The sequence below is a fragment of the Camelus dromedarius genome, chromosome 5, assembly GCF_036321535.1.
Source record: "Camelus dromedarius isolate mCamDro1 chromosome 5, mCamDro1.pat, whole genome shotgun sequence".
Taxonomy (NCBI): domain Eukaryota; kingdom Metazoa; phylum Chordata; class Mammalia; order Artiodactyla; family Camelidae; genus Camelus; species Camelus dromedarius.
Genome location: NC_087440.1, coordinates 25,265,327 through 25,293,149, shown reverse-complemented (window position 1 = coordinate 25,293,149; position 27,823 = coordinate 25,265,327). Strand labels below are relative to the sequence as shown.

The window sequence follows — 27,823 nt, the reverse complement described above, 5'->3', positions numbered from 1 at the left end:
CTAGCAGATGGGTTTCCACCCCCTCAATGAAACACTGAAACAAATTGCAAAATTGTCAAAATTTTATCGTGAAGGCACACACTCTATAAAAAGGTTGATTTTAAATGAATTGTAAATTTGCTTCATTGCACAATATTTTTCTAAAATTATAACCGGAAAGTATTCTCTGTTTAATTTTTTAGCATATCCTTTCACAAAACACATCTGTTGTGAAGTATTTCTAATTTGTGCGAACTGCTTTTTAACAAACACACAGTTGTCACTGTGCCATCTAATGTTATTGGGGCGAAAAAGTACATTCACTCTCTTCATAATATGAAATTTGAGCTGTTTTCGATGAGGCAGACCAAGAGGAAATAATACAATTATTTGAACTCTGGATGCAAGTGACGTAAATGAGGAAGGATGGAAATCCATTCAAACTAGACAATCAAAGAGAACATGGTACTGGAGCTGGAGATGGCCAAAACTGGGGAGAAAGAAGTAACATACACAGAAAGCTTGCCAGATTATGTCTAATTAATTAGGAAGGTAGTAAGCAGATTAAAAAATAAAAATGCCACTAACCAAAGTATGTCATAAGGCTGACCAACCCCAGCAAGGATGGAAGGTACGATGCCCTCTTAGCTTTGAGAAGTGAAAATGGAGATCACCTAGTTAGAGTCCTACATTATGCCCAATTTCTTTCTATTCTGTCCCTCCCCTCCCTTATGTGCTTATGATTAGTTCCTTCTGGGGAAATGGGATTCTACAGTGTTTAGGACAGGGGTGAGCCAATGACACCAAGAATTTGAAATTATTTCACCTTCAAGATAATTATGAAGATTAAAAAATGTGTTTCCCCCTTAAAGGGCTGATGTAATGATAAGAACTAACCTGCCCCGGTATTTAATGCAGACCCTATGGTAAAGGCTTTGCTCGTACATTATCTTCCTCCTGCATCCTGACCGCCCAAGGAGGAGGCATTATTATTAACCCCACTTGACATAAGAAGAAACTGAGGCTGTCAAAAGGTTAAATAACTTGCCCAAAGCAACTCAGCTAATTAGAGACACTGAAGCTTTACCCAAGTTTTCAACCTCTATGATCACTGAGTATTTTCTTTGTATTTGGAATAAAAATTCTACACACTCAAAATATCTTGCATGGTAACCTTTATGGACTAAGACAGAGCAACAAAAAACAGTGATTGGATCTAGCCTGTGTCTAAATAAGTCAAGGAATATTTTTTTCACTTCTTCACAGCATAGTGCCTTGTATATGCTCTTTGGAAGAGAGAAAAATGTACCTATCTAGCCAATAAGACTCACATCATCTCATTAGTATTTTAGATTTTTTATATTATGCAATTTCAATATAATAGGCTTATAATCTAAAATTTTCAAAGTACTATTGATTTTTGCAGAACACATAAATCATAAACATATATGCAAAAAATTCTTATTTCATTAACCCAACTGAATTATGAGAATAACATCCTACTTGTGTAGATGATTTTTTAGTCTGAGTATAAAAGGCAATACATTATTCAACTGGAATTTAGACTCCTTAAAATATCCAAGAATCCACAGACTTTTCATCCATCCATTCATTAACCAGTAAATCTATCCAAAAAATTCCGTTATAATGTACCAGTAAAACAGAAGAAATTTATGTCATCAAGATGGAAAGATGATTATAATTTGCTTTTAGGTATCTCCACTAATATCAGGGAGTGAGACACATATAATACAGAACTTCAAATCATCCTCTGTTTCTTTTCTTAAAAAGAGGCCAGGGAATGGAAAAGGAAGGCTGGAGTGCTGTGGCCCCATCTTCAATGGTTAAGCAGATTCAGGGTAATGACTATTCCAAGCATCACCCAGCAGGCCAGGTCAGATGCTGAGCGTCCCACATTAACTAAATGCATCTTCAAGCCAAGAGGACCATGCCCATATCACCCCCAGCTATAATTCACGTCCTGGTGTGGGGAGTGGAGAAAGAAGGGAAAGACTAATTATTCAGTACCAGTACTCAGTTCAAGGCACTGAGACAGGTTGCTTCACACAGTCTATTTCATCCAGCCCTCCTCCCATCCAGACAATCCTACCCATTTTACAGGTGAAGACTTGGAGAAGTTGAATAATTTGTGCAAAGAAACAGTGCAAGCAAGTGGCCTCTTGTGAGTCAAACCAAAGTCCTGCCCACAAGTCTTGTCTGTGTTAAGACACTGGCCTTCCCCATTTCCCCTCTGTATGCAGTGGAGGTGTGAGGACCCAAGGGCACTGGGCAAGTCACTGTCAAAACTTTACATCTATTTTGTCCACTGCCCCTCTTCTCATTCATCTGGCCCCAGCTGTGGCAATAGAATATGCACTCTATCTACAGCACACAAATGACAATTTTAATCAGTATCTGGGAGTAGTCTTTTGTTATAGAGTCATTCCAAACACCACTTATTCAGTTAAATTGCACAGCATCCAGGAACTTAGAGTAAAAGGACCCTCTAGACCACCCATGGGGATAAACTGGGCACCCTACAGAGAAAATAAAATCTCTGGTTTGTGCCAGTGCATATGGCACTCCAGAGAGTAGAGAGTGGTGGGGGGCCAGGGGGAGGCGGCTGCACACGGGGAAGGGCAGGGCCCAAGGACAGGTCCTGCCTTAGGTGCTGCCAGGGTCTTTCCAATCGCTCGCAGCATGGATTGCAGATAGAATTCAAACAGAAGTGACAAAACCCAAAACCACAGGAGCAAACACTGGCTTTCAAGTGCTGTGGGAACAGAGACATTTGTTTAAGTAACCACTGTTTTAAAATTGCATACATAGTAACACCAAAATAAACAGCTTGCGATGCTGTTTATTTTAAGATACACAATAGTAATGTAAAGTGTGGCGTGCCCCAGATCCGGGGAGCTGGAACATAATTTACAGTTGTAGAGAGCCCTAGGAGGACTCAACCACACGCCAGGACTGTCTACTTCCTGATTAGATAACAGTGAAGGTCAGAACGCATTGCTTTCTGTGAGGCAGAGAGCAAACAAGCCACCACAAAGACCCCGCTCCTCCTGCTCGCTGTGAATTATGAATCGGGTCCTGTGGAGCGCAGGGTTTGCCAAGTCTCAGCTACAAAGCGCGTATTAATCACAGGTCCCAAGGAAGGGTCAAGAGCACAGCCTGATCAACCAGGGAGGGAGCCTGCCTGCCGACCTCAGTTCCCCCAGCCCTTCCCCTCCCTGATCTAAACACCCAAGAAGGAAAAGAAAGAGGGCGAGAAATCCTGAAAGTACACAAGCTGGTTGAGGTGCTGGAGCATATACAAAACTAAACTCGAAGATAAAACAGCTAGATCAAACCAACACTGGGCATGAGCGAAATAAGAACTCAGTTTGCGGTTTCTCGTAACCAGCTGAGTAGTCATCCTTCTTTGCTGTCCTGTCCCTCCTCCATCCAGGTGCTTTGGGAAACATTTCAGGAATTGTTATTTGGGTTTCTCTACTTCGATCTTCCACAGTATCCTAGACAGCTTTACAAGCCAAGGCCGCGTCCTCGAGGCAGGACTCGGCATCCTGGGTCCTTTGTTTCCTGTTGCCACATCCTAAGTCAACTGGCTCCTCTGCCCTCGTCCTTACCTGCTGTCATGGAATAAAAATAACTTTGATCTTTTCCACAAATGTAACTTCCACATCCTCGACCTTTTGAAACTTGAGTTTGTCCTGAAATATTGTTTCTCTAAAAACTCTCTTTTGTGGACTGAACTGTGTCCCCACAAACTTCATATGTTAAAGCCTTAATCCCCATCGTGATCGTGTTTGAAGACAGAGCTTATAGGAGGGAATTCAGGCTAAATGAGGTCATAAGGGTAGGGTCCTGATCTCGTAGGATTGGTGGACTTATAAGAAGAGGAAGAGATCCCTCTCCCTCTCTCTCTCTCTCTCTCTCTCTCCACACACACACACACACACAATAGAAAGGCCGTGTGAGGACTCAGTACAAAGGCAGCCATTTGCAACCCAAGGAGAGAGCTCTCACCAGACACCGATGCTGCCAGCATCCTGATCTTGGACTTCCTTGACTCCAGAACTGTGAGAAAATAAACTTCTGTTGTTTTAGCCCTTTTGTCTGTGATATTTGTTACAGCAGCCTGAACTGACTGAGACACTCTCCCACTGAAGTCACCTGTTTTCTCTTCTTACCAGTCCCTCTGGAATCAGGGAAGAGAGGCCAGACTGTGGCCTCTTCCCTTTTAACTCTCACTCGCTGCTCTCAGCCCCTGACGTAAGCCTCTCCCCCGACTTTCCTCACGAAGTCCACAGCGTTTGCTGCCATTCCTCTCCACTGCTATGGGCAATGCTGATCTCTAAGCCACCTCCACTTGCCCCAGCGGCTTCTGTAGAGGCTAGAACGTTCCCTACTGCTTGCCTCTACTTCTGAAGGTTTCAATATGTATGACAAAGACCGTTCTAACATTTTGCCTCTCTTAATTCCAATGTCATCCATCTCCACTTCCCCAGCCCTGAATTTGGTCAAGCAGAGATGCTGCATTTCCAAGACCACAGACCTTAAAACGTTCCTTCCCCGCTTTTCTGTTCTCCCTCTTAATCTTCATTTGGACTTGCGCCTTCTCAGTGGGCTTCCTGTGTTCCCTCCCGGTTCACCTTCACACTTTATTAGCCACCCTACCAAGCATGGCTATTAAAATAACACTTATTGTCTTGTATTATAAATACAGCACACATTATATAGACAATTTAGAATATATGGATAAGTATAGAGAAGAAAGTGAAAAAAGTTTACCCACCCAGCTCTCACTTCCCAAAGATAATAATCACTGCTAACATTTTCATTTGTTCTTCTATGCATATATCTGCAAATATTTTCTTTTATAAAATTGTAATCATATCATGCATACTGCCTTATCTGTTTTATTTCACCTGGTAAGATACTGAAAGATTTTTCCATATCTTGATATATTTTTGAGAATATAACTTTTAATGATTATATAATATTCCACTACAATTTCCTTTCCTATAATTAAAAGTATAGGTGTTTTCAATGTTGTATTTTCATAAATAATATCTTTATATACAACTTTGCTTAGTTTTTGTGTATGTTTCTTATTACTTCTTTATGATAAACTCCTAGAAATTAAATTACTGGATCAAAGAATAAGAATACAATTAGTAATACATATTACCAGTTTAAATTCCTGGAAGACCAGGCCAATTTTTTTAGTCACTATTAAGGCAGATATTTCTTTCAACCCTGGACAGTGCTGAACACTATTTTTTTTTTTTAGTTTTAAAAATTTTATTAAAAATAGTATTTTCTTGTTGCTTTAAAAATTGATTTGCTTACTAATTTCCTTGAACATTTTTTCAAATGCCTACTGGCTATCTGTAGTTCTTCTTTTGTGAATGGACCTATTCATCTGTGTCTTTTTATCTACTGCACTTTTTTCCTTACTTATTTGTTATCTTATTTATTAAGGACACTAATCCTTTGCCTGTTATATTATGTCATACATATCCTTGCCAGTTTAATGTTTGCTTTTATTTTGTGGTGTTTTCTTGACATTCAAAAGCTCTAAATTTTTATTTTTGTCTACTTAAATCTAACACTATTTTTCAGTATAGTTTCTTTGCTTTTATGCTCTGAAAGGATTTCACTAAACAAAGGAAAGAGAAATAGTGAAACCAACTTCAAAGAACTCTTAAATGAGGACCTTATTCTGATGGAGAGTACTGATTGTTTTTTCAAAAATAGTTAAACCATTAACCAAAAACCGTTTATTGAATTATTCTTATTTTCTCAGTTGATCTGAAGTGATGCCCTTAAAATTAATAAATATCTCCATACATTTGGATTAATTTGTGTATTCTTATGTTGTTCAAATGATCATTCTGCCTGTTGTGTTAGCCAGTGCCACACTTTGTAGCTTTATAATCTGTTTTAATAATAGTGCGAGGTTTCTCCCATTTTTCCTTTTCCAAAAATACCTTGAATTTTCTCAACTGTTTCATTATTCAGATGAACCACAGAATCCTTTTTCGGTCACAATTCAAGGAAAGAATATCTCATGGGAATTTTGATGTATTAGTCAGCTGTTTAAAGGTTCCTCTAACTCACCCCCCACCCCCCACCATGCTGTCAATCCCAGGCTTAGGTTTTTCCTGTTGTCTGCTTTCGCCCTCTTGCTCCTGGTTCCTGAGCTCTGCCTGGGAAAGGATGAAATGAGGCGGGGAGGGTCCATTCCAGCCTGGCCACACTGCTCTGCCTTCTCATTCGCTCTCGCTCAGTGTCCACAGTTCCTACTCACCCAGTTAGAGAAGCTCTTTTCTGAATACCCCCAGCCTTCCTGCTACTCTTTATAAAATGCATCTTTCTCCTACCCACCTTTCTACCTGTGTTTTGACCCCACCTTCACTGGCTCCCTTTTCTTGAACCTTGAATTATCCATTGTCTCCATCCCCTTCTCCCCCAACACCTACACCGCAGCCTCTCCCCCTTGCTGATGCAACATCTGATTCACCTGATCCACCTCTGCTGATTAAAGCGGTCACTCCCACACACTGTCCTCTGTTCTTCCTTTGCTCCCTCCCAACTCTGCCTGCTCACTCCTCAGTCCGTAGAATTCAGAGCTAGACCATGACCCCCAAGTGCCAACTGCCAAGGCTTGTTTTCAGTCAATATCATCGTCCTTGATCTTTCGACAGAATCTACTTCCTCTACTTTGAAACTCCTTCTCTCTTCACATGATCTGATTATGCTCCTACTAGTCTGACTTCTTTATCTCTGTTCATTACTTTCTCTCTTCCTACCTATAAATGTAGTTTTAAAAAAGCTTCTATCTTCAGATCCCTACTCTCTGTGCTCTCTTCCTTCCTTACCTTTATCCAATGCCATGCTTCCAAGAACTGCTCCTACAAAGATCCGCCCAACTCCCAAACTGTTGTCTCATCATTTCTAATGTCCATAGAGGTCCCCACCCAGATATCTGGCTTATGTATCTAAACCTAAGGCCTCAATCAATATATCCTTCCAAGTTTTCCCCACTATTACATATTTTCTACTCTTCAGCCAAAGAGGATTCTGTCTTAAGAGCTGCAGCACCCACAAATCTCTGAATGTAGAATCAAATGTAGCCTGATTTAGCAACCAGACTGAAACTATCTTCAAAAAATATTGCTAATAATAATCCCACTAGTCTCAGGCTGCAATGGGAAATCCTGCGTCTCTCATAGGATTCCACCTTCTTCAGAGTGGGCTATGAGATCGCCATTTTAGAGATGAAAAACTGCTCATCCTCAGCAGCTTGGCCAGGATGAGAAGTGGCAAGCTGGTGAACCGGTTAATTCTCAGGATGAAAAGTTTATGGACAAAGAACAAAGATGTCCAAATCTGCAAGGAGCTGGTTCCAAAACTATAACAACAGAAGGAGGCATAAATGGATTGTGAGGTTAGTTTGCTCTCATCTAGTTCTTTCTCTTAAGTTTGAGTTTCTGCAATTTCAAAAATTACTCTGACTCATGATGCCACTAATACTGCCACTGTATGCATGGTGCATGAGATGGCTTGCCCTTTTCCTTGTACATATCATGCTAACTGTAGGATGTGATGCTCATACCAAAACAGAACTTAGATCTAAAGAAATGAGTACAATATTTTCCTCTGAAGAGTGTTTCACCCATATCCAGGTTTGGGTGTCATGCAGCTAAGACAGAGCAAGTTAATTATTTCAGGGAATTATATGAAAACATGAATGAGTATCATCTTATACTTGCAGAGCATTCTGCTTTTTTCAAAGGGCTATTTCTAATCTCAGCCAATCCTCAAAACAACGAGATGACAAAACCAGCACTCAGAAAATAAACTGACTTGCCCAAGATAACTCAGAGAGCAAAAGGCTGAGCTGAGACGAGGACGCTGGTCATGTAACTTTGAATTGATCCGAACTCCGCTGCTTCTGGTACGCAGAGCCTTGTAAACAGCAGGACTTTCTTCCCCCTCTGCCCCTAAATGTTTGTTTTTGTAGAGCACAGAGAATTAACAGATTGTCCTCACTATCTAAAGGTAGGAAAAGCACTGATTTGTTTATGAATTCCAAACATTTCCATTGCCTGCACCAATCATGGCCAACCATAGACTCAGAAGAATTTAAGCAGCCCCTTCTATTTAATTGATTATACATACATTTCAAACAAGAAGGGGGGATATTTGGGACAGACACTGACAAGAGAGTATGAATATAAGAACCAAAGAGAACTAAGTCACATTTTTCTTTAAACTTGCTAAGAAAGAAAGAAAGGAAGGAAGGAAGGAAGGAAGGAAGAAGGAAAGAAGGAAAGAAGGAAAGAAGGAAAGAAGGAAAGAAAGAAAGAAAGAAAGAAAGAAAGAAAGAAAGAAAGAAAGAAAGAAAGAAAGAAAGAAAGAAAAGAAAGAAAGAAAGAAAGAAAGAAAGAAAGAAAGAAAGAAAGAAAGAAAGAAAGAAAAGAAAGAAAGAAAAGAAAGAAAGTAAGTAAGTTCAAGCTATTTTGAAAGGATTCCCAGGCTGGTAACAAAGGTCATATTAAAAACTAATGCCTTTCCACATGGTCATATTTGATTATCACTTAAGCGGTTCACCAGCAAACATAAAAGCTTCAGGATTAAGCAATAAGAGGGGTCTTCATCAACGTGCCATCAAGTAATCGGTGGGATTTTGCCACATGGGTTTAAACTTATGGTTTCCTAGAAACTAATGCAAAAACTAAACTGAGCTTATAATTCACTAATAATGATCTCATATTGCCCATGCATTCTCACCAATTTTTTTAAAAATTAAATTCACTGAGAGGCAGGGTTTAAAACAAGTGTAAAGACTCACAAGCTGCCTGCAGGTATCTTGAAACACTGAAATGGAGCCTGTAACTTTTCACCATGGGGAAAAAGATAAGGCTGCTTTTATAAAGAGTTCCAACATGTCACCAAACCTACAGGGAATAATCCGGCAGTCACATCTTCTGTCTGATAAAAGCCTTTTTCTTTTTGAAAGACTAGCGTAGCACCACCCCCAGTACACTTGGTTTGCTTATTGTTGGTTTATGACAGGGTCACACCAGGTGTCCCAGGGTCAGAGATAAGCCATTTTACAACTGTAGTGTGACCGAAGTTTTGGGATTACCTTTTTCTAAATTATTAGTAATGGAATTACCAGATATTTCCAAGGCAAAATGAATTCTGGAATACCTGTGAATGTAGGGGAATGATGCAATAAGTAATTCTTTCTAGATGGTTAATAATTTGATAATAAACATTAAAATTAAGAGCAGCAACAAAATTTGGTGCTGGGATTAACAAAGGTGGATCTCCATTATCTGGCTATGTTAGGCAAACAGATATCAGTAAATTAGAGGGCAGGGTGGTCGGAAGAGGGCTGATTTAGTGGCTCATGTTAATTTTCTATACTGCTCAGGATAACTAGCTAACATATTCTTTTCATTTCCTGTCATCACAGAATACCACAATAATAATCTCTTGAGTTGTTGCAATTTTTCTTTTTGTGGACAATCAAGTCAGAGTCAACAAATATTCATGTTATCTATTATAACCAAGAAGAAAAACCATAGTTTAAGAAAAATTATCTGCCATTATATTGTGACTTAACAACTTATCCACTATTAGATAAAAACAACTTAAATGAATTCTGGCAGATTTGGGACTTGGCAGTTCAAAATATGCATAGCAAATGTAAAAGCATGAAAACGGCATTACTATTATGTTTTAAGAGGATAATACACCTTTAAAGGGTGCCAGTGATTGCGCTGCACACTGTAAACAACTGCTGCCAATCAGGGTAGAAAGTGGTGCGCAGCACATCAATGGAATATGGCAAACGCCATTCAGCCAATCCAACGCTTCTACCCAAGTCACTATTCCTTCGTGGGGGCAGTGGGGCTGGCTATCATCTTTGCACTTCATAATCTGCTTCAAATTGCAAAAACAGACCACAGCACAGAGAAGGCAGGGCATTTCCAGGAGTCCTCTAAAATCTGCAGTAACAGTCTCTAAAATCAAAATTAATCCTGAACATTAAGGTCACTATTATGACCCTGTCCTGCAGCAAAGCTGAGGAACAGTGAGTGTTCTCATAACCTCATCAAAACAGACTTTAATTCCCAACAACTCCACCTCCCTACAGAAGACACTTGCAAACTGTGGTCATGTGGAATGAAGAAATGGAAATTTTCTCTGTGATCTGAATGAATATTCACGGGTTTCACTAAACAGCATTTAATGGCACCGTATTCTTGGAGTTTTTAAATAGCTGAATATTCAGATATGCACATGCCTCCTATTTTCTTTTATTCAAGGGTCCTCAATTCTCCATCTCCTTGAATTCTTTAACGTATTTTTAAACAATTATACTTAGAGTGATAGTTTATGAAATTGGGTGCTAAACTTTGAGCTAATGATTATTTTAGTTTCTTTTTGATGGTAATTTAATAAGCATTTCATTCTTCAATCTCCTTCAGTTACTAATTTTTAAAACGTGTCTGTCAGCTAGTAGCTCGTAATTTGGGACTTAATATTCCAAGTCTATCTCAGTGAATTTTTCTTTAAACAGGATGGTCTGATACATACTTTTGAAATGATGTTTTTGCATGGAGGCGACCACACATCCCATCATTCCCATGAGAGGCCACTGCCGCCGCCCATACTGGAGACTTTACCGCAAAGTCATTCAGAATGTGGACAAAGGCTGCTGAATCCCAAATACAACAGGCTTTCTGATGCAGAACCCCTCATAATCCAATTCTAAATACCAAATTGGGATGATAAGTGAAAGGTTATGACACAGTGGTGTGCATTTTTTTTTTTGCCCCTCAAGAGAGATAAAGTCAATTTAGTTGCAATTTCATTTCTTCTAGAGGAGTTTCTAGGATTCAACATAACATTAAATTTTTGGCCTGTCTCTTTAATTTGAGAAATTGTAAAAACGACGACAGATGGCACACAGAATTGACTTATGTCCTCTATTCTTTACTGAAGAAGGGAGTGCATGGAAACTTTGATAAAGGCAGAAGCTACAGCACACAGGTTGCTATTAAAATTATCTAGTGGCTCTTTGGACAGCTAGGATCAGAATACTCAAACTTTCTTTTTTAGACATTCTTTTTTTTTTTTTTAGGGGAGCAATTAGGTTTATTTATTTATTTATTTATTTATTTTTAATGGAGGTACTGGGGATTGAACCCAGGACCTTGTACATGCTAAGCACATAGTCTGCCACTGAGCTATACCCTCCCCACAAGACATTCTTTAAAACCAACAATGTTGTAGGTTGCCAGTGGTGATCATAGCCCCGACATTCAATGCCCTCCTGTCCCAACAAGAACATGATGGATGCGCCATTAACTCTGAGCCTCGGCAACCTCTGAAATTACCACTATTCCCACCCCAATCTCCCGCCCCTACCCCTCAAAATCATTATGAAATAGGAAGAACACTCAAGCTTACAGTTAATTGGAAACATTGCAAGAGAAGAGGAATGCTTAGGACAGCATGTCCACGGGAAAATAAATCACCCAGCATTGTTATTTAATGCATTGTGACATCATTTCCTGAAATTAAACAGAGATGACACCAATTCAGACGGTCTCCAGTGTAAGGTTCCATTCAAATAATTCACAGATGTTTTCTCCTGGCAAGCGGAGAAACAATGCTAAGGCTACGACTCTGGGCAGCCTCACTCTGCTGCGTGTGTGCAGGAAGCTTTTCTGCTGGTGTTTTGCAGCTGTGTGTTCTGCATGTGCCTTTCCACACAAGCATGTCTCAGGCCATGAGCCCCACCTGTAGACCATGCACATCTGTATCTCTGGATGTGCGAAAGGTCATCTCTCACTGTGTAAGTAAGGCCAACATTTTATATTTGGTATTAATTTGGCCTTTAGCAATCAGTGTTAAAGTAGACTGATCTCAGAATCATGAGGGCACTAATTTCCAAGTAGAAATAACTAATGTCCCTGAAATACTGATTCAGTTAACCACTTGAGGCCCTTAAAAATATGTCTAATGATGGAAATGATCACAGTGTCACCATGGATACCCTGGTTGAAATGGACAAGCGGAGACAGGCAGCACCACACCGCTCACCCGTGGTGATCTCATGAGGAGCTAAAGGCCTCAAGCTGCTGGAATCCCAAGCACCCAACCAAAAACCAAAGCACCTGACACGTGTGCAGGACATTACAGTTTACAAACTGCCCACATCATCTGAGCCTCACAGCAACCCAACCAGCCAAGCTGAGGGCATATTTATTCTTTTCATTCTGTAGGTACAGAAATAGGTTCAGTGGTTGAATAGCTCATCCAGGACCACAGAGCTTAAACTCAAGTCTAATTGCACATCCAGGGACCCTTTTTAAAACCTCATACTGTGCTGTCTCTCAGAGGGCCTACACCCAGGATTCTGTTCTCATACTGGGACCCTTAAGAGGAAAAGGAGCCTTCTCTATCAAAAGGAGGCCCCAGGGGAGGCATCCTGAACTAGTCCACAGCAAGTTTCTTCTTTACATCTCACCTCATCCCAGAAGGCTCACCAGGATTCCCTGGCTTTCCATGGGCACCAGGACTCTTTGATGCCATCACCAAGCATCACTGGGCAGCTGTCTGATGGTCATAATATGGCTCTAGTAGGTGGAGGTCAGACTATGTTCTCTCCTGATGAGGGGCCTTTGGGACTGGTTTGGCAAAGCCATTCTCTCCAGCTCACACAGTTCCAGGAAATTATGTGGTAATTTTGGTTGCCCACTTCTACTGGTAGCCATGCAACTAGATTAAAATATGAATTATAGTTATTTTGTATTAAGTACTTATTACAAGAGCCAGGCGTGGAGCTGAATGCTATACAGAGTCTCATTTAATCCCTGCAAGGTTGGTTCTAAAATTATTCCCATTCTACAGATATGGAAAGTGAGGTCCAGAAAGGGTAAACGCTCAAGATCAAAAATCTACTGTGTTACAGATTCCAACCCCTGTGCTGTTAATCTTGACACTGTATTGCCTCATTGAGAAAAGAAACTATCACTGTGTTGTCTCATTGAGAAAAGAAGCTATCTGCATCTATACAAGAGGAAGAGAACTAGTTAAAAGGCAAAATAGTCTAGTCTGGCTCCTCCTCCCTCCATTGATATCCCTCTCTCTCTCCCTCTCTCATTTGTGTGTTTGTGCATGTATGTGTGTGTGTGTGTGTGTGTGTGTGTACACACATTTAATAAAAAATCTGAGATGCCTAGGTTGACTGTCATACGGTCTTGATGAATTTACTGGAGAAGAAATATATTTCTCTAACATAACATGGAGCTGTATTTACTCATAACTTGGGTGCACTATCTCTGTAGGACAATATGCCTTAAGATACCTGTTAGTTGCCACAAAATCCCATAAAACAAACTCTAATGAGAGAGGCGTGAAACCCGTGAACACCTGAGAGGCAGGCTCCATTCTGCTCCCTTACCGCCAGAGAAATGGAGGGAGAAAGCATTTTGCCACGAACAAAGGGCAGAGTTTTTAGAGCCTGCAGTTTCAAGAAGGCTGTGTGATACTATATCACTTTAAAGTAAATTCGCTTCTGATTCTGCACACATATCTTTAAAAGAAGTCAGTCCCACTTCCGCTGAGTGTAAGCTTTATCCCTCTGTTTTCAAATAAGAAAAACTTTCGGCAGAACCCGGGATGAGCAAGTCGTGCCTCTGTGCGTGAGCCTTCCTGTTTTCATTCCAGGATCAAATATATTCTTTGCGGCACAACTAGGGGAGCTCTTGAAGGCGGCAAGTGGAGGTGCCTGAGAGCCTAATTGAGCACACCAAGGGCTTCTCGGCGTGGAGGAGTTTTTCACGGTTATGAATAAGCCGTCAGCCCGGGTATTATTTCTTGCTGTTTCTTTCTTTAACTATCTTTGAAGTCAAATAAAAACAGTTGTAATGGCAGGCTTACTTTTATGCTATCATAATCTCCATGTGTTAGTGAAAGGAATATACTTCCCTAGGATTTCCCAAAGTTTTTTTTTTTTTTTTTTTTTTTTTTGCCATTGGGTACTTTCCAGCAAAAGCACATATATTCCAACAGATTCTTTCTTCGATCCTCCCTAGATTCCTTAGCCTGAGAAGGCAGGCAGAGCCGCCCACCAATAGAACAGAGGCTAACAGTATACCCGATGTTTCCACTAGTTGAATTTCTAAAAAATATTTATATGGACTCATTTCCTTAAAATTATTGTGAGGCTTTAAATATTTATATGGATTCATTTCCTTAAAATTACTGTGACGTTTAAAGAACATTTTGGAAACTGGTACTTAGAAACTAGAAACTAGTTAGCCTCAGACTTAAGTTCCAAGTGCTAAACTCAGAATATGGAAATTCCTCAATGCTTCAAATAGTTTTTTTTTTTTAATGCCATTTTGGATTTAGTTTAAATATTTTCCTCAATATAATCAATTCACTGTGAGCATATTACCTTTTCCCCTAAAGCTGGTGGTGCACAGGAATTTGAGAGACTGTTTTAACTGTTACAGTTGTAGTGGAACTTGTTCTTCCAAGAAAACTGAAGGTTAATGATTTTTGTCATATTGAGACTAAGACTTAACAATTGCTACAGTTGGCCTTTGTTGAGGTGGGGTTCTTTTTTTCTGGGCCTTTTGAGGTATTCAGAATAGGTGACAATAGCTTGCAGTTGAGAACATATGTAGAGAGACCCCTGTGGCTTATTGGAAAAAGTTGCTTCATGCTGGTTGGGTGTTAGGAAAAAAAAAAATACAACCAGAGTTCTTTTATGTTCTGCTAGTTAATGAATGCATGAATGTCAAAATGGGCCAATGGCCCATTCAGGGGGCAAAGCCTCAGCAGCCCCCTTCTTTAAGAACACATCCTGAGATGCAAAATACATTTGCTTAACAAATTAAAATAATGAGATAATTCAATTAGCTTCTTTTTAAAAAAAAGAAAGAAAAAAGGGTACATCGGGGATTATTGTAATACAAGAACAGGTCATACTGCACAAAAGGGAACAAACCAGTTTGAAATAATGTTAAAGAGACTACTAATGAAGGAATGCACATTGAATCATGCACTTGTAAAGAAATTTACATGAAATAATAATTTAGACTACATCTATTTTCAGTGAGCTACAGCCAACATTTCACTTTGAAAGTTGAAATTAATTAAATGACAGAAAAATATAGTAGGGCATCTCTATTTCCAAGGACTTCCTCATGCCTGTTAGTGCGGGTAAGAAAAGGAGTCTAAATTAACATGTCGCTAGTTAGGGGTCTCTATTCTTGGTTTCTGCGCCCAGAATTATAGCCGAGTAAATCTTTCAGCTCATTAAAGATCGGAAAGTAAAAGTTTTACAGGACCATCCTCATCAAAGTTACTGAACCTCTTCTCTGCAGTTGGGGTGAAGTCTGGATGAAGAGGGAAGGTATTTGCAAAGAGAAAGCTGAGAATTTCCTTACATACAAGGGAGGTGCAGGAAAGGCAGGGGAGGGGAGCAGAGAGAAGGACTGAGAGACAAAGCCAGTGGGAAAAGTAATGAAAGGAGCATGTTGTGAAAGAAGGTCACGGGGAGGAGGAAAAAACAGCACTTAATGGCAAATAAGAAGGAAGGGGGACGAGGATCCAGAGGAGAGGACGACCTGGGGCAGACCTGATGGCTGGGGCAGAGCGCTGCTCGGAACGTTCTAAGTGGAACCAAAACACACGAGTGCGGGAAAGGAGCCTGCAATGTGCACATCCTGCGTCGTGCCCCATGTCCCTCTCATCTGAAAAACGGGGAAATGGAAGGTCCAGGGAACTTAATGGACTTGACTAAGGTTCAGCCAGGACACAGGAAAACTGAACTCAAAATGACGGTTTCCCGACTCCCTAGCTCAGCATATTTGGGTCTTCTCTCCCTACTCCAAGGACAGGCATGAATTAAAATTTTCAGCTGGACAGTGAATTCTGCACAAAGCCTGGTGCACATTTATCTAGATGAAAGCACCTCGGGGTGGGAAGAAGGTCCTGCATGGGACCACCACGAGGACCCCCCAGGAATCACTGGCCACACACTATTCCTCACCGGTGGCCCTGGTGCGCAGTGGGTTCAGTGCAGGACAGGGAGATGGGAGCTAATCCGTCAACAGGACGAGGCAGGAGGTGCAGCTGGGCTCTGGACACTCTGTGGGAGATTCAAGGCACAGAACCCCGGGTGGTGAAGGAGAGACTTGGCTTTGAGAGAGGTGCAAACAAAGTCTCCTCTATTCGGAAAGGTTGGGGGACAGGAAAATTTTAGAACAAGTAAAGCAAACAGCACTTTGCTTCTCCATATTCCTCCCCTTTGACGCTGAGCGTTTTGATGGCAGAGGTTGTGAGATTGATATGATAGCTGTTAAAGGTGATCATGATTTTAGCAGAGTCATCATAATGGGGTAGAAAACGCACAGAGCTGGGGACAAGGAAGGCTGGGGTCCAGATTGCAGCTGGACCTTGAGCCAATCACTTCCTTTTCTGAGTCTGAGTTTCCTGGTTTGTAAACAAAGCAGCTGAATTCACTAAGATTCTGCTGTTCTGTGAAGTTGGTTTTGATGGTTGAGGGGTTGAAAATACATGGAGACATTTGTCTGGAAAGCAACCGCTGAAGTTTTTATTTTCTACACAGAGGGAGGAAACCTGACAGGTGAGCTGGCGGGGAGGAGGCGCCTGCCTGCCATCCCCTCGCCCCTGCCCTGCCTTTCTTAGTTGCTACTCTAACCAAACAAACCTTTGGTTAAAAATGAGAAAGCCCTCCCCTCACACTCATTCGACTTCCAAATTAAAAACATTTTACAGGTTAGTAAATCTCCAGCTGAGGTGATGTAGCAAAGAACAGCTGTGAAGTAATTTTGATAATGATGAGAATAATAACCACATGGCAAGGTTCAGGGCTTTGCTGTTGCAGCTTCAGTGCTTCTGAATAGATAAAAGTGATTAAATACTCCTGATTATCCCTGACCAATATGTAATGGATTTACAGCCCTTTCAATTAGTCAGTATTTGCTTAAGACTCATTATTTTGTCTTTGGTTAAGTAATCAGCCCAGAGACTGCGTGTTCTGTCTAATTCCTCTGAGCCCAGTCAGTGCAGGGCCCTGACCTTTGAAATGGCCATAGCTGCAAGGCAAGAATAACCACTGCCACGGCAGCCTCGTTGGTTCTCCCAGCTAATCCTGACACCACGGGCCAGATCGATACACCTTAGTTTGCTACTAATGTCCTTACATCGAAATGGCCGATTTAGGAATGTGGATCTATCAGTCCGCCCTCCCTGCCACCGCTCCACCCCTTGCCCTTTGGAGCACTGCTGGGAGAGCGGGTCAGCAGCCAGCGCCATAAATAAGAGTGGAACCTTGTCCTGGACCCATGACACTGTAACTAATGTCATTCAGCACAGCAACACACACGTTGGATGATCAAAGACCTTCCGCTTTCCATGTGCTACCCTAGTTTTAAGCATCAACCTAAACAGAATGGCCCGAAAGCAACACGATAGCAAGCAACAGCCTCTGAAATCTTTACCATTTGCCCAGAATTTCCAAATGCACAGTAAAATACGAGTGCCTAGTTCCTCTGTAAAAATATCTTGTAATTTTTTTTTGACATGAGAGTCCTAGAGTCAACGGTATATATAATGACACATAAAACCGACTGCAAACAGGAGGATAAAGATAAACTGTTACTTTACAAATGTTGCACACGGTTGATCTTTTTCCGGAAGTGAACAGGATTAGGCTATAAGAAAACGGACTTGAACTGCTAAGAAAAAATCCTTAATCTCTACCTTAGAAACAAAGGCATTATAGCACCTATTACCCCTCCGCATTTGTCACAGAAACACATGACACGTCTGCAAGCTGCTTTGGCGATTAGAGTTGCACGGGATACCACAAGCGTGGACGTGCGTGGGGCAAGGTGCTTTTGCTCGCCTCCTAGAGGAGACAGTTTTTGTTGGCAGCGTAACCAACAACATTTATGGATTCATGGGCTTCTTGCAGCCGTTTCCCTTGGTTGTGGTTGCATTACCCGAAGTTGCTCTCGTACCTTTTAGCATAAATAAGTTACTTATGTATACTTTTTAGGGCTAGATCATTTTGAATAAAGTCCATTCCTGACCTACTGAGACAAACTCCTCCTTTCTACAGGGTGCGCTTTGGGTGGCGCCATTTGGTAAAACCTTGGCTGCTCTGTTAGCCATTAGATTCAAGAAAGGGAAAATAGGCATCTTATTTTTAAAAAATCTGTATGAGCCCGTCTAACTTGCTACAAGAAGGCAAACAACAAAACTTTTTTTTTCTCTTTCATCTTGACTTACTGTGAGATGCTGGAAGAGCCACGCCCTCATGATATTTGTTGCTACTTTGGGGAAAATGCCTCTTTTCTTCTGGCGTTTTTTGTCCTTGTCTGGATCGTCATCGTCACCTGTGCCAGGTGAAGCTACACTGTTGTCTAAACCATCCCCTAGTAGAAAGAAAAGAAAATACATTAGAGAAAACACAGAAAGGGGGCCAGCAACAAGGAGCCGCTAATGATGAGCTCAGCTAAGCTTGTTGAAAGAAATCCATTAAGCAGGTATATTCTCTTTCATTAACGTATAATTGGAGACACAAATATGTAAAAGACAAAATTAAACCAGGCCTCTTCAAATGTTAATTTCGTGTGGCTCCTGCTTGCCCATATCATTAATTCAATTATAATTGTGCTCCTGACACAGTGCAGTAGCTCTTTGTCAATTACAGAATCCAATGTGGGAAAACCGCCATCAGAAAACCCATTCGGTAAAAATGCATCCCCATGCCCAGAGTGAACACATACTGTAGGGTAATCAAGTTAAATGTTCTGTAGTCTATATATTCTAGGCTGCCTGCATAGGTGACAGTAACTGTGTCACTGTTCATTGCACATAACACACTGCCTGCTCAGCCCCTCCTAGAACTGTCACCTCCTAAGCATGCACATTCACACACTCCTCAGATGACCCTGGACTCAGCATCTGCATGACATGAAAACTTTTAGCTCTCTGCGCCGCTGATCATTATCATTAAAAAAAAAAAAAGATACACATCAAGGTAGGGTGCTCACTTAATCAGAAGTTTCTATCAACATCTTTCTCTTCTGTGCTTTTCTCTGGCATTAATTGTGCATTAGCAAAAATCATTTACTTTTAACAGTCATAGTTATTTTTTCTTGCCCTCCGGCAAAAATGCCTTGAAAGCCTGCCTGGAGGGCATCTAAATTATGTATCTGAAAAACTCTTCTGGCAAGGCATTGCAGGACCCCTACTTTCTTAAAATTCATACGAGCACGTCTCCCTGTTTTTGGGAAGGCATCAATCAAGAGGAGCCATATATGCCATATCCCTACATTAATATTTGAACTAATAACTTTAAAAAAAGGAAAGAAACAAGATCCGACTTGTGGCATAATCAAATGCAAAATAAATGAAGAATACGGGGACAGCACTGGGGCTTTATAGATGGCTGTGTTTTCCTTGCACATCATTAGCCTGGAGCCACACGAAAGAGGAAAACAGAGAAGTGGAGAGTTTATGCTCCCTGCTGGTGTTTAAGAAGCCAGGGTCCTGGAAGGACATCTGGGAATTGCGCTGAGATGGGGGTTTTTGTAATTTAAGAATAGACATTCATTAGCAGTAAAAGCCATAAATCCCATGCTAAGTAAAAACCTTGTCCAAGAAAGCCTAAAACAATAAACTCTGTGCTCAATGTAGCCTGAGCTAGACGCTCCGCAGCGTCCGGGGGATGCTGTAGCTCCACCAGCTCATTCCCAGACCGGCTCCGTCCTCTTGGACCAGGCTACCCCGGGACATCCTGCCACGGGCCCCTCGCCTGCTAACCTGTCCCGGCTGCTAGGTGGGCTCCCCTGTACCTGTTCTTTTCCTTGCACACCGCAAAAACCCTCGACCTTCTTTGACCAGAGAAGCAGAAAAGCCACGGCAAAGAGCTGGCAGATTAATTTTATTGACATTTCCATTTTCACTGCAATGCGATACCCTCCATCACATGGAAGAGATGACCCTCACTATTTACAGACTGACAGGCCACTTCATTACAACCACCCTGCCCCAAGGCAAAGCAGCTCCCTTCCATCTGCCCAAACACTAGAGCATGACCCCGAAGTTGCTGTTCTCTTTTTCTTTGCCGTCTGTTATGATGAAAAAAAAAAAAAAGTGAGTCAGAAGGACCCCAAATAGTGAAATAACTAATCAGAGTACAGGGAAACAAAAGGCATTTGACTTTTGAATACTGGCTAGATGGAGTCTAGTCTTCAAATGTCAGCCCTCCCTACACACCCAGGTACACGAGGGGGTCACCTGCACAAGGACACATACACACACACACACATGCACAAGCTCGAGCAGGGACACGCGCACACGCTTTCTACCATGCCCAGGAACTGCTGCAAGGCAAATTCTCACCCACACTAATGGCTTCTGACTGCTCCTTGGCAACCCCAGCATTGTAACCTGGGTGGATGTGCTCTCCAAAATACAGACACTGGAGCCATCTCATCAGCTGTTCATGTGACACAGATGGAGAGTGGCTATTAGGAGCCAGGCAGTGGGCCTTGGGGATCTGAGGTGCTGTTCTGTAGCCTGAGGCAATTTTGAAAAGCAGTACCCGGAGATGAGGGAAAAAAAATCCACACTGCAAGTGCAAGTTTGAAGTCAGTCAGTCTGTCTGTCGACCTACCACGGAAAAAGATATCTTTGTCTCTGGATGGAAAGTTTACGTGGGCTATCAGGATGTACAGCTCAGATAATGTGTGTGTGGAATGGCTCTTCCTCCAATGTCTTCCAAATATAAAAACACACACTGTAAACAATGCCTGTGTGTATATATTTCTTCCTAAGCACATATGGTTTCTGTGTATATGTTTAAGCTGAAATTGTCAGGATTTTGTTAAAATCTCATTCAGCTTTTTTTTTTTGATAGATTCTTTGAATATACTTATTTTAAAAGGTTAATGGCTTAATTGAAAGAAGTTCCACCAAAAAAAGCACTTGCCTTTTAACCCAATCAATGACCTTAAAAAGGAGAGACAGTGTTTTCACGGTGCCTTGTCTCTTGCTTAAAAGCAAAGAGGGCTGGTAACACGTTCAAACTATATGATTCACTATATTTAGCTCAAGAAAAAAAATATCTGGATCGAGCATCCTTTGATGACTGACAAACTAGAGAAGACAGGAGCATTACATGAATTTTAATACAAGGCTGTCCATTTCGTATAAATGTTGCAAAATATTTGAATTTGGATCAAGTGTAACAAATAATTGTGAAGAAAAGTGTGCCTATTTTTATAATAACTGCATACTAGACATTGGATTTTTACATTAACATTAGTGTTTCCATCTGTATAGAGATAGGAATTTTCTTCTCCAAATACACAATACATTTGTCTTTTCCTCCAATGGATTGTGAACCAACTCCAGCATAGAGGACTAACAACAGCATAAAGAAAAACATTTTAAAAGGCAGCTGTGTGATCTGCAACTGAAAATAAAATCAGGCAGATGATGCTAGAGTGAGTAACCCTGAAAGTGGATACTTCTTCCTCGTTTCAGGGCCAGCGTGTGCAGCGAGGAGAGGTGGCAATCCTGGGCACCTGTGCCAGATGAGTTTCTGTGCTGAAAAGGGTGTGTTCATGGGCACAGATGCAGGTGTCAAAGGAGGTATGGGAGACAATAGCAGATGTCTCAGCATCTGAAGTTAGGACTCAAAAGTGTGGAATCCTTGGGGGTAGGAAATGTATCTTATTTATCTGTTTATCCTGAGAGCACACCTCCACGTGTGAGCCAATGCAGATCCCCAGTGATTGTCTGCTGGCTGAGTGAAGGACTGAACTTATCCAGGAGTTTATTCAGGGGCCCTCCCCCTCTTTTTGAGAATCCCAAACTGGGGCAACTGCCCTGGTACAGTACCGAAGGGGCTGGGTGATTGCCTGAGTACCCGTAGCCACTTCCAAGCAAGCCAGGAATGGCGCTTCTCTGAAGAACTCAGTGCCCACTTGAACTTTTTTGAAGGGTTAACCCACAGGCCATTCCACCAGCATTGCCACTGCTGATGGGGAAAAACTAAATAAAGAACTTACTGGGCATGCTTCTTTTAAAAGGTTGCTAATCCCTTGACCAAAGGCACAGTCTAAAGTTTGAGGCAAGACATTCAAAATAGCTGTGCATTACCAAGTGCGCTGTGTGCAACCACAGAAAGAAATACCCGAGGCCTGTGCATAGATACCTTTGAAGCAGATCAGATCATCAGGGGAGACTGTTAAAAAAACAAGTCCCCAGGCCTCATCCCAGACTTACTGAATCAAAATACCCTAGGGCTGGGCAAAGGAATTTGTATTTTTAACAAGTTCCTTGGGTTTGCTTATGCAATCAGCACTGGTTCTTAAACTGGCTTTTGGAAGCCACTGAACCAGATGACCTTCTAATTTGAGATAAGATACAACCTGAGGAACAGGTAGAGAGTCAAATTCTCTCTGACTGCCATGAGCGGGGTTAGTGGTTATGATTAGCAACTATAGTCTGGTCAGGTCCCCACTCACTGTGGGAAAGCCATGCTGCCCTCCGTCACCCGTCCTGGCCAGCACTGCGCAGCCCCACCTTATCTTCCGGTGGTGAGGGTTAAACAGGAAGAAAGGAGCTGCAGAACACTGGCTCTCAAAATGCGGACCAGCAGTATTAACACCGGCAAAGAAACTGTGAGAAATGCAAATTCCTGAGCCCATCCCGGACCCACTGTATCTGACTCTCCTGGGATGGGGCTGGACCATCTGAGTGTTACTAAGCACTCCGGGTGATTCTGATGACACTCGAGTTTGAGAAGCACTTCTGAAGGGCACAGAAAATATCCCCTTAGCCTGCTTCCCCTGGTGGTGGTTGTCTGAGGGCCTGAATCTGACCTCGGGGTCCTCCTCCTGCTTTAAGGCTTTCAGGTGACTGGAGAGCAACTGTGGCTGGACTGACACCCCTGCTCCAGAGGAGGTCACACAAGCTTTCCCTAGCAGAGCACACTATGCTCAGAGCAGAGCACTGCCTGGGGAAGCAGCAATACTGAGGGAGTCTAGTTGCAGGAAGTTCACCCTGGGATTCCATGGGTATCCGGGTGTAGGCAAAAATCCCTATCTGTAGCTGTGTAGCCAGTGAAGCAAGGAAAGATATGGTGAGAGGATCCTCAGATGATTCTGAAGCAGAAAACTCCCAATCCATAAAATTCCTGGCCATAAAAACTACCCAGGCAAAAGGACACTACTTCTTTTCATTAGCATATTGTCTTATTCCATTTAGCCAAAAATATGTCTATATTTTAGACATCATTTGCTTGGCTTGGCAATAAAGAAATGATACAAACAGTGATGATGTGCTGGGATGAGTCCAGCACCACTGGGATGTGGCCTTCTTGCCCCATCAGAAATACAATGCAACAAGCAAGAGGGTCCTAGTCCATCGTCCTCTTTCTACTCCACCTCCCTCCACAAACAGCCCAGACATTTACCAGTGAAGTAACTGCGGCCTAGAGGTTAGATCCTTGCCTAAGATTCCACAGCTGCATGTGATACATGGATAAACTGGATTCCAGGTAACTCCAAGTCCAGTGTTCCCACCACTGGTATTCTCACATTAGCACTGTAAGTTATCTTTCGCTTTTCAAAGCATTACTTCATCTGAACTCTGTTATCAAGCAGAGTTTGGTCCTACAGGTAAAGGTCTAAGTGCAGAGGAGAGATTAGATCGAGGGCCCAGGGGTTGGTACTGAGTAAGAGCTGGTCCAGGCTGGTCCAGGTTCAAAGAGATATGTGCAAACTTTTCTCCAAGTAAGCCAGTGCCTATACGGGCCTTAGATATATTCAGTACAGCAAGAGTCTTTGAGACTCAGGATTTTTATAATGGGTTTATTGTGGTCAAAAGTAGAGGCCCTTATTTGGACCAGACTGACCTTCAGAGCCCAAGATGCCAGAAATATCTGAAAACCTACCCATCTCATGGGCTGTGATGGCATCACTGCGCAACACTGTTAACGACTTGTCAGAGCTGTGACCACAGTGATGTACTTCTCCTGCCTCAAAGCCACCTCCTTAAAGATAGACTAAGGCTTCTATGATGTTTGGTGCGCTGTCAAAGAACAAACATCTGAAACTGATCTCTCAGTCTTACATTTTCAGAGAATTATTTAGACAAATGAATACATATTTTGTTTAATAGGATTTGTACTTATTTTGAGGAAGTTGGTGGCACATTATTTAATCCTCACTTCTCCCAGTTTTGAACCAAGTTTAATAGTTAAATATGTTCATGCAAAATACATGCTGTAAAAAAGACTGACATTTCATCTGAAAGACATGGCTTGTTTCCCCTTTCTTTTTTGATAAATAGAAATGCTATATTCATTTATCATTTTATGTAACGTAAATTCATACACACACACATATACCTTCCGAACTACTTCCAGGAGTTAGGTATATTCATGAATATATCGATATTTATATGCCTGATTATAAACCTTAAGTATATAAATTAAATCATTATCTTTTTCAAATAATTCACTAATTTGTACATAAGTATCCAAATATATTTATAGATGAACTACATATTTTTGCCTATAGTTATATATACACACACAAATTTATAGAATTCTTAACATGTTTGTATTTAATGTTAAATAGGGTAGCCCCTTTCTACACCATTTCTCTATCTCTAGAACACAGGCTCCTCCGCCTTATCTTATCACTTTCATTATGCTCATTATCACAAGTAACTTTCATTGGACACTTGCTAAGTTCCAATCCTCAATCTTCACAACAAATGAATGAAATGGCTATTATCAATTCCATTGTACAGATAAGAAAACTGAGACTCAGAGAAATTAAATAACCCATCAAAGGTGGTGTTTGCCCTCTAAAGTCCATGCTCACAGCCTCTATCCTCTCCCTTAGATGGCTGGGAAAACAAGAGGTGAAAAGTGAAGCTAGATTCTGGATTAGCCCTCCCTGCTCAACAATCCCTGAGAGTGAGGCCGTATATATTCACATTTATGAACCAAAAAAATAGTGGGTGACAGCACATTTAAAAGTAAATATACCAAGAAATGAGCAGATGCAGATTTTTACACAGTTATGTTCATTATCTATATGATTATTATTGCCCCTTGTGGATCTAAAGTTCAAAGTAAATCTGATTTTGAAATAGGTGTTATCTGTTTAATTTTAAAGACTTTTCTAAGGGGATCTTTCAAGATTCTATGCCTTTAGTCCTGTGCTTTTGGCCATTTTCTTCATTTTTTTTTTCCCACTCCTTACCATTCTTCTTTGCCCAGGCAAACTCCTATTCAAACATCAAAACCCAGTGAAAAAGGAACCTCATTTATAACGTTTTCCTTAGTTCCTATTAACAGAGCTGGTATACTACGCTTTCTATTTCATCAGCAGTTTGTTGTCACCTCTGGTATATTTGCTTTTCTGTTTTGCAATTTATCTGTTTACTAATTTGTCTGTCCTGCTTGACTGTGAGCTTCTTCAAGGCAGGGCCATGTCTTATTCATGTCTGATTCCCAAACCCTGACACAGAGTAAACACTTAAATGTTAGTGGGATAGACAAATTGGTAGCAAGAGTCTTGAGACATATTATTAGGCCCCTATGAGAATGTAACCTGTTTGAAGAAAGTGTCCATGAAGGGAGTCCCTTGCTCTGGTAACCTATTCTAGCAGCCACCCAGACTCAAGATCCCTCACTCCACTCTCCCTGCCAGAGGGGCCCTGGATGTATTATGCCCAGTGTTTTACTGCTCACACACATGCATGGCCCTCCTCAGAGATGGTCCTCACATGTCAGAGACATGGGTCATATATCGTCTCTGAAAATCGTGCTCCATCTCTCAGAACTGCCCTTATCCAATGGGGAAGAGAGAGTGCCCGGGCTGTTCAGATTACTCAGAACATCACAGTTAAAAATGAAGCATCACGGAGATATGGAATGGCAAGACACAGCTCTTTGGGAACTTATTTTCTGTCATCATTTCTTTATATTTTTTCCCTCTTACTATATATAGTACATTAAAAACAGGACTAAAATGTACTAAGAGTCAAAAGATATTTTTTTGCAGGGACTACTGTCCAGGAGTTTAATTTAGGACATCCCACTGAGAAACCTGAATCAGGGTTTCCAATAAGAGGCAAAAAAAAAAAAAAAAAAAAAAAACTACAACAAAAAACTCAGCAGCAGCAGCTGCCTTTGCCCAGTTCTGCTTTACACTGTCGCCTTACAAAACTTGCTTTCCAAGAACCATCCTCAGAGTAAATCTTTTTCCACTTGCAATTTACCTTTTTTCACACCAGATGAGGTTAGGGGGAGGGGGAAGCTACAGACCCAGAATTGGGGGGAGGGGGAGGGGGGGTGAGAGGTGGGGTGAGGGGCCAGCAGTGAGACCTGCTAATTACTGATCTCTTTTACTCTCCTGCTGTGCTTAACTGTCTGGACACGTTAAAGTGAAATTTTTCTGTGATTTTTCAAGTGACTAGTTCATGGCCCACTAGCATGGCGGGCAGCAGGAGAGGTGAAATGCTTTCGTTTACATGCAACATTTACTAACTGTGTGGGTTTCCCGACATTAAAGAGAGGACAGTGACCCAGGCCACCTTTTTCACACTCAAAAGAGCACTGAAAAAACAAGTCTTCATCGGCTTACCTCAGGCTCCCCCGGTCCTGAACACCCTCCCCCCGGGGTAAGAGCAGAAAGAGAAAAAAAGAGGGGATTTTAATGCTCCTTTCTCTTCAACTTTTCAGGCGGTATAAGCAGCATTTAGCAAATTCAGCCCCAAATGGCTCCAAATGCTCAGAGCTGTAGGGGCTCATTCTTTGTTCTCCTCCCTCTATTTACACAGGATTTACACAGCCTCTCCAGTGAAGAGACCGAAAGCACTTCCATTCTCACCGGCTCGGCTGGCCTATGGCCCCGGCCCCTGGCCCGGGCCTGCACGGGGGCTATCCCTGCCACCTGGACAAGGCGGCAAACTGCTCCCTAACGGAGTGGCCCCCAGGCCACCTGGCCGGTGCAGGCCGCTGCAAAGCTCAGGCCGGCGAAGATGAGCTAACCCTCCTAGAAGAGACACAGAAACGCAGCCAAGGCTGTGCAAATAAATGTGTGTCCAGAGACAAATAACACGCACTTTAAAATATGCAGCTATATGATATAATGGAAAGTGGTGGGTGAAAAAAAAATTCAGACTGCAGCTTGGATGAAAACCACTTCACCCACTGGTTGGAAAAATAAAGTGTAAAAACAGACAGATGGACACATATGTAAATGTGGCAGTGTTTTAGGCTTTAGCTGGCAACGTGAGCGTCGTAGTATAGTTTTGCACGCCTGTATTTTCCATATCATGTTGAATCCTGTTAACTGTTGAACAGAAACATCCTCATACTGGTCCTTGACCAAATCAGTCCCCTCAATTTACCCGTCAGGAGCCATAAAATGGCTTTGTTTATTGACTGGAACCCTCTAATCCTTTCTAGCAGAAGTGAACGAAAGCTTCCAAACTCTTAGCCTGAGCTTCCCTGAAGCTGGTTACTCTCCTCTGAAATGTATATATATTTCATAATTTATGCTTCACTTAAGTTGGTTACTCTCATTTGAAATATATATATACTTCGTAATTTATATATACAGATAAAATTTCACTTGAAAAATTTTAAATGTTTCAGTAAAGGATATCTATTCTCCTAGCCTCCCACAGAATTCTCAAAAGGACATTGACTGAACCCGGTAGAAAAGTA

General features: G+C 41.6%; 1 protein-coding gene across 5 annotated transcripts in view; it reads right to left on the bottom strand.

Moving 5' to 3' along the window:
• The window catches only part of MEIS2 (Meis homeobox 2), a 195,054-nt gene that overhangs the window by 116,576 nt on the left and 50,655 nt on the right, over nt 1-27,823 (bottom strand). For all 5 annotated transcript variants that reach the window (XM_064485756.1, XM_064485760.1, XM_064485759.1 and 2 more), the window contains one exon: nt 18,346-18,491. In XM_064485756.1, the coding sequence (XP_064341826.1) occupies nt 18,346-18,491 (146 nt within the window). The remainder of the gene's footprint in view (nt 1-18,345; nt 18,492-27,823) is intronic.